This window comes from Platalea leucorodia, assembly GCF_965183815.1.
Source record: "Platalea leucorodia genome assembly, chromosome: 4".
In the NCBI taxonomy this organism is placed as follows: domain Eukaryota; kingdom Metazoa; phylum Chordata; class Aves; order Pelecaniformes; family Threskiornithidae; genus Platalea; species Platalea leucorodia.
Window position 1 is genome coordinate 32,019,300 of NC_138826.1, and position 14,141 is coordinate 32,033,440.

General features: G+C 47.6%; 1 protein-coding gene across 1 annotated transcript in view; it reads left to right on the forward strand.

The window, feature by feature from the left end:
• Positions 1 to 2,624: 2,624 nt before the first annotated feature.
• GRID1 (glutamate ionotropic receptor delta type subunit 1) overlaps positions 2,625 to 14,141 on the forward strand; it is a gene marked incomplete at both ends in the record, with an annotated part of 541,866 nt that continues 530,349 nt past the window's right edge. The window contains 2 exons of the mRNA XM_082309213.1: positions 2,625 to 2,703; positions 4,876 to 5,031. Coding sequence (XP_082165339.1) covers positions 2,625 to 2,703; positions 4,876 to 5,031 — 235 coding nt within the window. The remainder of the gene's footprint in view (positions 2,704 to 4,875; positions 5,032 to 14,141) is intronic.

A 14,141-nucleotide genomic window follows, 5' to 3' on the forward strand; every position in this document is an offset into this window, starting at 1 on the left:
TATTATTTTACTGTTATTAAAATAGCAGCCAGAGGTGTCTCAGCTGAGGTCAAGACCTCTCTGAACAAGCTTAAATAAGAGGCAAGCCTGCTCCCAAGTGCTTGGAGAGTAACTGTCGGGTGTTTGGATGCCTGCATAAATTGCAGGGTTAATAGCTGCATATTTCTACAGGTTTTAGGCTGGGATGCTAGAGCACTTTTCAAGCACAAATAAATTTAACCTCCTTTCCTCTATGGAAGTCAGAGACTGGTTCTGCAGTAACACTTCCCCCCTCTCTAATTCCCACACATGTACTTGTTACCGACATATATATGACTGTGGTCAATATAGGTGCTTAACTTTTTAAAGAGCCTGTGTAAGTCACTAAGTGCATATTGATTTGAAGCAAATGTAAATTAGAATTAATTTGGACTTGCTAACGTAGTCAAATAGGGAACATTTCTATCGATCTTTGTCCTAGAAACCAATTATCTGGATTAAGTGTTTTTATTACCTGAAATACAGCATATAGTATATATCATTCTGCATTGACCAGTTTGAAATTGCATATTTAAGACAAGGACTGTAAGTAAGAGTAGTTAACAAGTGATTTATTTTTAAAGAGTATATCTTGTTTTATTTACCCCCCCCAGCTTTTCCCTGTTCAAAAGCTGTGCTTGTAACTACCGCTGAATAGGAGGTTGTTGACGCATGTGGATCAACAGGAATTCTTGTTCATATAATTTCCATTTCGGCTTCCTTCCCTTTCGCTCTGCTCTATCTATACTGTCTTCCCCCCCCTTCTGCCTCCCCAGCCACCGTAAAGCTTATCTGTATTTGCTACTCCTCAGCATTAAGCAGTTTTTGCCGTACTGTGCTCTGCATGAAAAAATGTTTTCTACATTAAATAAATACATTGCAGCAATCTCTCATGCAAGGAAGCAATGCTAAGTAGCTGGAGGATTCAGTAGCGCATGTACAGGTGACGGTGATGAGAAGCGTGCCGAATGTACATGGCAGTGCTGGTAGAACGCCGGGGCCAACGGGCCGTTGGGCCATTGGCCCCGGAGCCGCCCTCTGAAGCCCGCTGCGGACAGGCTCCCGGGGTCCAGCAGGCGGTGGCCTGATCCTTCCCCCGCCGCGTCCCTGAGCCCTGCCGTTACCTCCCCGGGAGCAGGATCCGGCCCCAGCGCTCCGGTGCTAGACTTGCGCTTAAAAGACGGCGACCTCCAGGAATCGCTCTGCCTCCTGTTATCCAAATGCCGATGCTATCTATAGGTATCGCTATAGTCGTCCGCGCCTCGGCCCCACAGCAACTTAATAATCTGGGTAACATCCTGCTCTCAACTCATTTCCTTGGCAGTAGTTTTAATTGTGTTTCGGGCTCCTGAATGAATTTGTTTTCTCTGGATCCTTGGCATATTGAGACGCTTGTCACGTTTGGGTGCCTGCAATCACTGATGCGTTTGTTTTAGGGGATGAATTAGTCTTCTGAGCCCGAGCATGTCCAATTTATGAATTAGATTTCATTGAAAGCTAGAACAAAACAAAACAAGAAACGGTTTTGCTGTACCACTTTTCTCCCCCACCCCCTCGCCCCCAGCGCGGGGGTAAAAAAATCCCACATTTCCATTTCGCTCGCCAAACGCCGATCGTGTCCCGGGCCCGAGCGTGTGGAAGGAGGAAGGGGCATCCTTCCCCCCTGCCCCCCCCCCCCCCTCGGCGCGGTGCCCCCCGCGCCGCCCCCGGTCGCCGAAGTTGGGCGAGCGGCAGCGGGCGCAGCCCCGCGCCCTTACCTCCGGGGGCGTCCCGCCGCGCCGCGTAGTGCCGAGCCGAGCCGCGCCGCGCCGGCCTCGCCCCGGCCCGGGCGGGGGCCGCGGGAGGCCGCGCAATGCGGGGCGCTGGGCGCCCTCCGGGCAGGGGCTGCGGCCCCGCGCAAGGGCTGCGCCCGGCGGCCGAGGAGCTGCCGAGCCGCCTCGCCTCGCCTCGCCCCCTCCGCTGCTCCCTGCGCTTGGAGCATCGGCCCCCCACCCCTTTCCCCCGGCAGATATGCATGCGTTATATATATATATAAAAGATATATATATATATAATTCTGGATATATCTCAATATATTTAATAGGGGTTCATTTCCCCCTCCTCGCACAGCCACCCTACTTCCTCGCGGGGCCGCACACTCCCCTCCGCGCCGCCCGCCCGGGCGCCCCGCTGCCCGCGCCCCGCCGCCGCGCCGTGCCCCGGCGGCACCGAGCGCCGAGGCTCCGCAGTCACGTGGCGCGGGGGGCGGGCGGCGGCGGCGGGGGGGCCGCTCCGCAGTTCGCGGTCTGCCGGCGCCCCGGCACACACCGAGCGCTGGAGGCTCCGCCGCGCCGCCTGCCAACCCGGGATCTACCTCCGTGCTTTTTTAGCCCCGGCTTTTTTTTTTTTTTTTTTTTTTTCCTCGCCCCCTCGCCCGTTTTCCTCAATCTTGGAGAATTCTTGGGGTGCTGGGGGAATTTGGGATTTTTTTTCTTAAGGGGGGGTGTCTGGGCATCTCCCCCCCGCGCCCGCTGCCTTGCTCCACCTGCCCTTGCGCCTTTTTTCTTCTTTTCCCCTGTCTGTCTCTCCACCAAACCCGGGCTGATGTGCTGTGCGAGAGGCTGGAAATGGAAGTGTTGATGCTCTGGCTTTTCCCCTGGATATTTCAGTGCGTTTCGGTGCGGGCGGACTCCATCATCCACATTGGTAAGAGAGGGAGCGGGGGGGCTGGAGAGGGACGCGGTAGATACATAAATAAATGAAGGGAGCATCTCGTTTAACCGCGGTAATGTCACAGGCAGCGGTTGAACCCAACTCCGCGGAGAGACAGGCGGAGGGAGGGCAGCAAGGCAGCTGAACCCCCCCGATTGTAAAGTTCGGGGCCAAACGCCGGCTGTGCGCCGGGCCGGGCTGCGGGGCCGGGGACCCGCCGGGGCCGCCGCTGCGGTCTCCCATGTGGCTGGGGCGCCTGGGCTTGGACCTGTTTGCGTGGAAGGGCTTTCTCCCCCCCCCGCCTCCTCGCCACCGAAAACAAACAACCGCCCCCAACACCCGAGCAGGAGAGGCATAATCCGAAGGTGCTCGTAGGGGAAACTTTCGGGGAGATAATCCCCTGGTTTCCATCCCCTGTCGTAGCAGGTGTCAGCCGAGCCGGAATGCGGGAACTTGGCCGGGAAAGGCGAGATTTGCAGTGGCTCTGTGTGTGTGTGTGTGTGTGTGTGTGTGTGTGCGTCTGTGCGCGCAACTGTTGTGGTTTGAATGAGATCTCATTAAAACCCCTGGGCAGCAAGAAGGCTGGATCAGCAGTGGGAGGAAGAGAGGGATGAATAAGAGGCAAAGGAAGGGCTGATGTGAACTTTTATGGCTTCTGGGAGCAAGGCGCGGTGATGTCCGCGGGAAGCCTGGCAAGCAAAAGCGAGGCTCTGCAGTCACCTTTTGGCTGGTGTTGAAAGGTACCAGCAGGAGCGAAAACGAGGATGTTTAGGGGCGGAGAGGGGGAAGAGAATCACTTGTGGAGGATGATAGAGGAGGAGACGGGAGTACGGCCGGGAAATGAAAAGCCGTAATTCCCACCAGCCTTTTGAGGAGGATGGGAGATCAAAAAAAGGAGGGGGCCGGGGCGGGAGCGATCCTGGCGAGGGGAGGCTCCGCGGAGACGGGAGGGAAGTCCCGTGCGACCCGGGGCGGGGAAGGGGAGAGGGGGACCAGCCCTGTAACAAGTTTCCCGGCAGGGGCGGCAGCGGCAGCGGCTCCGGGGCCGGCGGAGGAGGCTCCTGTCGGCGCCGCTCGCCTCCGGAGCCTGGGGGCGCAGCCAAGGCAGACAGCATTGCGGAGCCATTAAGGAGACGGGGTCAGCCCTGACCGCAGCGGGGGACTCCGGCCCAGGGGCGCTCCCCAGGGCTGGGCAAACCCCGGCGGCACCGGGGCCGGCCCCGCGGGGAGGCAGGGGGGCGCTGGGGCCGCCTTGGGGAAATGCCCGGGCCGGGCCGGGGGGCGAAACAGCCTCCGCGGCTCTCCCTCTCGGCCCCGCTTCTCCTGCGGCTGGACGGTGCCACCTCGGCTGCCCCCCGCACGAACTTCAGCCCGAGCGGTGTTTGCTAACCAACTCCTGGCAGAAAGAGCGGTCCGGCGGGCAGGAGAGGGGAGATGCTGTGTGCAGAGCTGTGATTTCACACGGGCAGTGCGGGGAGGCTCCAGCCACGGGCAGGCACGGTGTGAATCAGCAGGACTTTTCCAGGCTGGGGGATAGCGGTTTTTTTGCTTGTTTTGCTGCCAGCGCCGAAGATCCCCCGCCGCTGCGTGGAGCAGGGCAGTAAGCCTGGCGTGGGCACACACACGCTCCGTAGAGAGGGGATCTTACGTAACACACATCGCCAGATGTTTTCACGTTAACTGCATAAACAGGACAGTGAAATTAAAGCTTCCAGGTTACTGGACACAAATCCTGGCTTCGCGTTCGTGCGTGCGGGTGAGCCTCGATAAACCGCTGCCCGAAAGGCGGCAACCCAGGGAGCGGCGAAGCAGGGAGCAAAAAGTTGGTCTAATTCCCAAGCCCGCTCCCTTTCCCGTCGCCGGTGAAGCGAGTCCCTCGCCCGGCGTGGCTCCGGTTCAGGGCGCCGTAAATGCCGGTAGAGCAGAAGTGGCCCGGAGGAGGGTTGCGTTTCCCCCTGCCCGGGGCGAGGCCGCCCACGCCTGGCCCCGGCCCCACAGGTGCCCGGTGCCCCCGGAGCTGCCCCGCCCGGCGCCGTGCGAGCCGGCCCGGGCTTTGCACGGCCCAGGGCGGAGCGGGGCTCCGGGGGCGGCGAGCGGGCGGGCGGGCCGAGCCGGTGAGGAGCGGGGCCGAGCCCTCCTCACCCTCTGCCGCCTTCCTCCCCGCAGGTGCCATTTTCGAAGGCAATGCTGCCAAGGACGACGAGGTGTTCAAGCAGGCGGTGTCGGATCTGAACCTCAATGACGACATCCTCCAGAGCGAGAAAATCACTTACTCCATCAAGCTCATAGAGGCCAACAACCCCTTCCATGCGGTGCAGGAAGGTGAGCGCCCCGGGGCGGCACCCACGGCGCGAGTGGGCTGGGCGCCGGGACGGGACGGGGCTGAGAGCGGCCCGGCCCGGCCCCGTTGGCGGGGAGGAGGTTCCAGCGCCGGTGGCAGCCCGGACCTGTGCTGGCGCTCGGCTGGAAACTTTTCTTCGGTCGGGGGTTGGCGCTGTCTTACAAGGAAAGGGGAGGGACGGCGCGGCGCGGTGCGGCGGCTGCGGCGCCGTGCCCAGCCCAGCCGCGCTCCGCAGGGCAGGGCAGCCCGGGCTGGGGGCAGCCGCGGGGGAGGCGGCGGGGCAGGGGCCGCCCGGGTCGCTCGTGGATCCGCAAGCGCCCCCGCTCTCCGCCGCTGCGGGGGGGAGGCCAGGTCCCGCCGCCGCCCCCGTCCCCCCAGCAGGGCCCACGCGTGGACGCGGTGGGCCAGGGCAGACGAAGGGGGTCCGCCTGGAGGGGGGGGTCGTGCGGCGCCGGCCAGGAGGTCTCGACGCTTGCAGGAACGGCTGCGGGAGGTGGCGGGGCACAAGCCGGCACCTCTCCCTGCGCATCTGCCCCCACGCACCCCAAGGGGAAGCAGAGCTGGGGCGGCCGGCGGCGACAGCGCGGCCCTCCGTGAGAGTGGAGCTCCTCCCGGGTGGCTGGGGAGAGGGTAAGGTAGCCGAGTCGCTGGCTGAAAACCTTCCCAGAGTTTACAAGATCTGACAAGTAGCTATGTAGGTAAATCATTTCAATTAGATTTTTGCAAAGAGAAACGTTTAAATTAATCAGCTTGCCTTTACAAATAAGACTTTAAAAAGATATTATTTGTGATTTAATGAAGCCAAGGTTAATTATGGCCTAGGTTATTTCAGAAGCTGTGTTTTTTCAGTAGTAATTATTCTAGAAACAGAAAGCTATTTATATACCCAGACTAGAATATTTAAAAAAATGATTCATCACCAGCCTTACCCTTAGTTTTACAGAGCACAGAGTGAACCTTTCCCTGGATGAAAATTTGCATTAATCCATATGTATTTATGTCTAAGTTGTGTACATGCAAATTATGGCTACAAAATTACACCAAATGTTAATTTTCATGAACTCTGAACAATTTCTTTTGCTATCTTTTTTCCTCAGAGTAGGTGCTAGCTAATATCATGCACATTCAGGAGAAACAGCAATATATACCTTTTCAAGGGCCTGATCCCGTTAACAACAAGATTCCTCCTGCTGCTCTGAAAGCTTAGCAAGGCAGTAGGAAAAAAATCTTTGTGAAAATGGGAAGAAGGGGACTTTAAAACAAAACTCCACCCACATAGTCAGACACCAGAGGAAAATAAAAATCTCTAAATAATGGCGGGTTGATTTATTGGCAAAGATTAACTCTGAACAATTGGATCTTCTTACATTTGCAAAAGCTCAGTGTCCTATATTGGAGCTTATTCATATTCATGGAAGTGACAGTAGTTGGCTGGCTGAACAATTGTTTTCAACAATGTCTCTTCTCAGAAGCAAAACTTTATGAAACTATTCTGAATGCCCTGGGATCTGAGCTGACAGTCTTGTGGACAGAGTCCCTTTGCTCAGTTTTGTTGGAAGCAGAAAAGCATGACCAACTGGAGGATTCTTCTTGATCTAGCAGGATTTTTTTTTTTTTTTTAGTTGGTTTATTTGGTAACCTTGAAGATTTGTATTACATTTATGAAGGCTACTAAGAAAATAAAATTTCTCAGCTGAAAATCCATGCTGAAGCCACAGAAAAGACTGCTCAGGTTTTTAATCTTTTTGATACAGAATCTCTGTGCTACCTGAATATACGTAAACAAAGATGTGTCTTTCTATCCCTTCCAATATGCCCTTTCAGGGCTCATGTATCCATTGCAATCAGAATTGCTCTTTAATGAACTGATCCTATGCTACAGAATTAAGGAAGTAGTCGATGAATGTTCACAATTCCAAAGAGAAATTGTTCTCTGTCACTACTTCATTAAGGTATATCAATGTGTCTTCTTTTGGGAGGCCTACAAAATGATCCTATCTGCGAGTAAAACCTTGCCACAGTGGGAGAGCTAAGAGAAGAGTATCAGCCTTTGCTCAATTTCCTGGCTTGCTTTGTTGGTTCAGGTCAGATCTTTTTTACTCAAGATTTAATTTCCTACTTTTGAAACTGTTATACAACATGCTGACAGAATGATCCACGGGATGTACAAGTTGCTGGGCTGTTCTTATTGAGCAGTGCCTCTCTGGCCAGTGTTACTTGGTGTCATTCTGACGATGGAAAATCTCATTGTATCTCACTGTACGGATGTCCTGCTCATTTTGGTAGAATATTGCGCGTAGTAGTCAAAACAACCTGGAGCAAATCAGCTGCCCTGATTGCTTGCAGAATCTTGCTACTGCTACATAAAATGCCCTGACATCCACATTATTCTTCTGCAGTGTCTTTCTAAGCAGCACCATGGAAATCAATGTTGCAAGCATTAGTTTCATAACTGGATGGAACTTTTTATAGTAAAAACCAATCTGGAATAAAAATAGGCCATTGTGATACTACTGCCAGAATAGTTCACGCAATCAAACCAATCACAAATATTGTTTTTATTTGAAGTGCCTTTTGCAGAGTCTTGTGAGATGACATTGTAAATTATTCCTTAAGTTCTTTTTAAAGAACGCTGCAAGCAAGGACCTTCATTTCAATGATATTGTGCTTGTAAAATTATAGAAAGTAAGTCATCCCTCCATGTAACAAGGTGTATTACACAGTAACAAGACTTTAATTACTGATGGAGATAGTTTTTAACACGTCTTTGACCTGGCATTTATTGCCCAGTTGGAGAACTTCTGCATGGGTAGGAAGCATGGAAGAGTAGTAACTGTAGGGTTTTCTCAGTAGGAGCAGTGCATTTGCAGAACGAAAGGCCAAACAGAAGATACCTTGCCTTTCACAAATGGAGTAGTTTTCAATGCTGGAAGGTGCTGAGAATTGTTGTGAGATTTTGGAAAAAAAGCTTTAGGGGTTTTGCTTTAGAGAGAGAAGGGCACTATTGTGATAGTTTCTGGTGACTGTAATAGGTAAATAAAATTCAGAGATCCTTTTTCTTCAAAGACTTGGTAGACACTCATGTTAATGGTTGTGTTGGGTACCAGAGAAGAGTAATTAACAAAAAGTGTAAATTGTGTTCCATCATTATCTTTCATTTTAATATACGTTGCAGAAACAAGATCTTGTTGTGCTGATAAGTAAAGAGATTGTTTTGGCCCCACTGAACTCATACTCTATAACAAAGTGTGGCAAGTGGGTGGCAGGAATTCCAGTGGCAAGGGATGTAACAGTAAAGAATAAACAGACCCTGGTGTACGCATAAAAAAGGACTTTGTTGTCTGTTTGCGCTTGCAAGCTGTTGTCGCATTTTGTAGAATATTGCTTTTATGTATGTGGCAATTACTTGAGGGAAAAATTGTTTTTTCACTGACTGTCATGGGAGAAAATATACATGGGGAATCATTGTTCTTTTCACATGATTCTAAGGAAATGAGCTCAAATCACAAATATGATGTTAAATTATATCCTTGCCTCCAAAAGGGCTATGTGCTCAGTTTCTCTTAGGTGATTGCGATGTGAGATAATAAGCGTTTGTTTGTGTGCGGTGTGTATTTAAGCCAGTACTGTGGTAACCTTTTTGTGATTCAAGGATTCAAACAAGCTCAAAGGTATGAGAAACACTTTAAAGCTTTCAGTTCAAATTGGGATTTTTGAGCCTGCCATTGGTGTTGAAAAGGGACTTTGTGTATGACGTATGGGTGGCAAACAAGTTTCCAGCTGGGTTTGGAAACATGATGGCATGTTTAAACTAAAAACCAAACAAAACTAATGTGTATGTTTAAAAACATTGTAAAAAATGTTGCTTTTGGAGGGGGAATAGTTAGCTGTAGGTCAAAACTGGGGCATAGGAAAGCTAATGCTTGACTTTTGTAGTGCTCTTTGGAGAATGGATCCAAAGGAGATAGCTACTCAGAAACCATGAAACTTTAAAACCCTGTTTCTCTGTGGATGATGCTTTCCTGGAGCTGAAACTTGCTGTTCTCTCTGCATAGCAATTTCAAATGAATTGTTTCTAATTTGAGCAGCCTTGTATGTGTGCTTGTTGATGTTAAAATGCTGTCAGATCTGGAAACCAGAACAAATTTGGAAAATCAGAATGTGATTCGAGAGCAAGAATGGTGTTCTATGAATGGGTTTATTGTCAGTCCCGTGTATGTTGCTGTGGTTTCAGGGCAACTCAGAGCTGCTGATTTTTTGGATGTCTGTGTTATATACCATTGAGTGAATGTGATCTCTTATGATAGTCTGTAGGACTTGGTAACGGTACGTACTTGGCATAGTTCTTGAACTATCTTGGCTCAGCACAGGTATTTCAAGTTGCTACCACAGTTGCCTTCTAACAGTTTTATTTGTTGAGAAGGTATAAGCTGATCAATGTGTAGATAACTAAGATGAAATACAGACCTGGAGAATGGGACTCAGCAGCTGCATTGCTGTTCTTGCATTTATTCATCTGGCTAAAATCCCAAGCAGAGCTATACTTGTCATATGTGCATTGCCCAGTGGTAGGGAACTGTGCAGGAGCAGAGTGACTGTATGTTTGTGTGTGTGCGCATGGGTCTTGGGATATTTGTGCATAGCTCTTTTTGCAAGCCTGGGACTCTATTTCAAGGTAGTGCAAGTGTCCCTGACTAGAAACCCACAGGTGGGCCAGAAGCTGTGCCCTGATTTTGGCGAAATACAGACTTCAGGCAAAGGACTGTTTTCTCTGTCGGGAGAATTTAAACTTAGGTGGCTATTAAATATAGAAGAGGAAGACATAAGAACAACCATGAAAAGATACCCCTGGGTCGTGGTGATAACCCTCCCCTTGCCATTGGGTAAGCCCAGATCCACCACCATATAAAGCTACATCAAAATAGATGTTTGTGTAAATGTGGAGTAAGACATTTTGTTTTGTTGAGCTGTAGTTTCACATGCCCCAGAAGTGAAGGTTGTTGTTTTTAGAGTTAGGATGTTTTAATACCAGAATGGAAGAGTAGAGAGAAAGGAAAGGGAAGCATAACAAATGCAAACAAAAAATAAGATGAAAATTCATAATATATTACATATACAAATTATTAGTTTTCTTAAAAAGAAAGCTTTATTGATTCAATGGCAATGGATTGGGGAATTTGGTGCCTAGCTAGAAATCATAGGCTGTACCTAGATTTTGAGTGTAAAACATAAGAAATAAAAAATTCTCATCTGCCAGAATTGCAAAGGATTGGTTTATATCAATAGAGCATAAACTAATTTTTCTCCAATGGTTTCTCTTGAGTCTTTCATTGTCACGTAACTTTACCTTTATCTGCTCTTCTTCTACAGCTTGCTTGAACACAGATTTCACAGCGTTTTCATCAGGATACAGGGTCTTGTTTGGAAGTTTTTGACAGGTGAACTCTGAGCTCTCTAGAAAGAACATATTGTTATATGCATTTTTTTCTAGTTTTAGTCTGACCTTTCATTACTTTTAAAAAAACAACCAGAAAGAGTGTAGGTAGGGGTTCCCTCCCATGGTCAGAGAGGCCTTGCTGTGCAACTACATGTTTTTTCTACTGGTCTGCTGCAGCTAAAAGCTGTTGCTCGGCGAGATGAATGTGCTCAACGGTTTTACCTCCTTGTGCCCTCTGAGACCAAACCAAGACTTGTTAAGGACTGCCACAGTGAAGACATCTGTGACACTGTCATCTCATTGTGCTTGTGTTTTTATGCTCTATAGTTGCATGGCTCAGTGTATTATAAACCAGAGTGTTTTGCAGAGCTAAAGAAAACAGCAAATTAAAATGTCCATCTCTTCCCATTCTTGCGTTTTTGTTGTGCTGAAAGCAGGGACCTGCAGATTTCTTCAGTAGGAAGGAAAGGAGTCAATAGCCTATAAAGGAGTCCGTTTGGTGCTGAGGATGAAGGCAGGCTACAGACTGTGGGCAAACATCCAAATACAGGCTTGTTTTGTTATTTAATTCCACTTGCGACTTGGTACTTTGTAGCCACAGCTATTCAGGTTCTGGTCACAGTTTAACTGCAGGTGCAAAATATTTTGCACTTTTGGGAGGCAGTCCCACTCAAACACATCCCTGCTACAGCCTGGGTTTTTTTACAGGATGTACTGGGATTAGTTCCACCCCAGCCATGTTCTCTGCTTCTGCAGAGGCTCCCATCCTTTCAGGCTGGGGCTGAGCTGCCCGGGGAGCCAGCTCCAAACAGTGCCACGCATTGAGGTGCAGCAGGCAGAGAGGAGTCAGGGGAAGAAAGAGGTGCTGCTGTGGGCTCACAGCTTAGCATCCCAAGGTAGTAAGGTTTTTTTTTGTGGAAACACTGACAGCGTGGATGGGACCTGTTGGGAGCACAGAGCCCTGCCCCAGCTCGGTGGAGGCTGGTGATGGGGAGGTGGCGTGCTCAGCCTGCCGCAGGAGGTGTCTCAGCCCTTGCTTGCTGTGGGATGATAGGGAATCCCTTGTTGTTTTCATGCTTTGCGGTTAAAAGGGTTTTATTTTGTCTAAAACATTTTTTTCATTCCCTCTATCTGCATCAGAGGTTAAGCTAATTTCGTCTCTCTCTTCTAATATGCAGACTTGCTAATACCTTTATTGCCATGTTGGGTGTGGGTCACCCATGTTTTAAGGGTGTCATACGCAAGAGCAGCTGCAGGTTAGGCTACAATTCTTTTTCAGTACCTAATGCTCTTTCCCACTGATTCTGCTGCCGATCCTGCTCATTTATCAAGGAGCTGCAGTTGGGTTTCTTATTCTAAGATTTCATTATAGAAAATATGCTACATCATTAACTAGCATGCTAGAAATTACCCCAAAAGATCAGAAATAAACAGTGTTCATAAAAAAATATTAGCAAATATGTTTCAGGGTTAAAGATTTTCTTTCTGTTTCTCTTTCTTAATTTTTTTTTTCTTGAAGAAAATAATTTTCTGAGTGCTTTGTCTGTGGCAGCTTTTCTCAGTCATTACTGTGGAAAAGTATCTGTAAACATGAAATAAGTATATAAAACCGCCTCACCTTGATCTAGTGAAAATAATGGCTAAAGAAAATGATCCTAAACTGTGAAATACAATCTGTATATATGCATATACATATACACGCATGCCCATATACCCCGTACAAATAATTTAATTGCTAGACTTACTGTAATGTGTCCAGCAGGGAATATGCCTCGAGCCTTTCTGTGTTCAGAATCTTGCAGCTACAGATGATTAGAGGATTGACCATCTAAGTACTACATTTTAAATTACATCTTCATACCTGCAGAATGAGATGAATTTAATATTTTGATGTGATTTATCATGCTATGGTTGAGCCATACAGTGAAAGGAGTTAAAACTACACATTCTTTGAACATCGTGTTTATTAAAACTGTTCATGGCTTACTATAGTTATTTACTGGAAGGAAAATGAAACAAAGCCTGACCGTGAGACTACAGCACACTAAGACTCTGGCTGAAATAGTTACTTTGGATTTAACTTTTTGCCTTTTCAGAAGAACCATAGTCAAACTCTTCTTCATTTTTTAGGCAAAGATCAAAATGTTTTTCATAATTTATTCATAATAAATTCCCTCTGAGGGGGATCCCTGCTGTGTTTTTATTTGTCTCTGTCATCTCATGCTTACAGATGTTTTTTCAATTTGCCCCTCAGAAAAATTTACTTAGAATGCATTGTTGAAATCATACTGCTGTGTGAGTCTTATAATTATATGAAATGAAAGTTTTGTTTTTGTTTTTGTTTTTTAGCAGATGTCTTTGCTTATCTGAAAGTGCCCTGCTAGAATGAAAATGGCGTACATAGCTATTGCTTTTCTGGCAAGAGATTTTTCCGTAATTTACAGATATTTGAGTTGATGATTTTGAAAAATGGCTTACATGTTTATTTTTGCATTTTGACAGGTTTTTTTGATGTAATAGAACTTGCAGTGATTTTTCTTACATACAAAAATGCTGTGTGGTTCTTTCCATTCGGAAACCTGTTGAAAGAGGCCAATTTTCAGACCAAAGAATGAAACATTTTACGCACAGGACACATACAAGTTATGCAGACTACCTTACACAAACACGTCAGCTCTGAAGTTGAAATCTAGGTGCCATCCTGAGAATCCTTTCCATTTCACTCTTCACTGAGGAAAGGGAGCAGCTAATGCTGATCCTTAGTGTAGCTCTTTGGTTATTAGGATTCTTGTCCAAAATTGGAGTGAGACCGTTAAATAGCGTGCAGAATTTTGAGAATCTCATTTTATATCATACGTAGATCTGTAATCATTTCAAAGGCAGATAATAATGATATGCTAATATACCAAGATTTCTTCCATTTACATAACTTTAAGGCAATAAATATCTGAAATGAGAAATATGTTGAAAGGGTCTCTTTTATGTTTTTCCTAATAGCTTGCGTTTAATTATAATTTGGAGACCTGATTGCTGTGCTTGAACCTGCATTCAGGTTTGTGGGTTTGGAGTGCTTTGCATAGCCTGAAAGGTTTGTCTTATCAGAAAGAGTCTGTCTATACTGGCCCTGCTTTTGTGACCGTCCTTTCTTTTGACCCCATTGTGGCATCTTGATGCCTGTCCATTTTTTTTCCTTTTGCCTATTACATTATATATTCAGATATGCAGTAAGAATTAATACTGGAAAGCACTAACAGCCAGTGCTTAAAGGTAAAAAGAACTAAGAGGCATTAATTTCAAGTGGTGTTTGACTGCATTAAAACACACAGCAGGGTTTCTACTGCTTGACCTTACTGAGAACCATTCCCTTAGCAACCTTTCATAGAGGGAGTAAAAGGACAGTAAGAAAACAATTTTTTCCCCCTAAATTCAACAGAATAATATCTAAGAAATGACTGTCTCTCTTAAAAAATATAGCAAACTCAAACCAAAAAACTCCCAGTGAGTCCAAGCTCTCATTATGTATCCTGTTTCTCAGTCCAGTCACTCCAGTTATTTCTCAGTCCAGTCGTTTAATCCTCTGCTTTTTAACTTACTTATCTGAGTCTTTGAGATTTTAACTAGTAGCATTGCTGATGGAATACTTTCAATATCCTC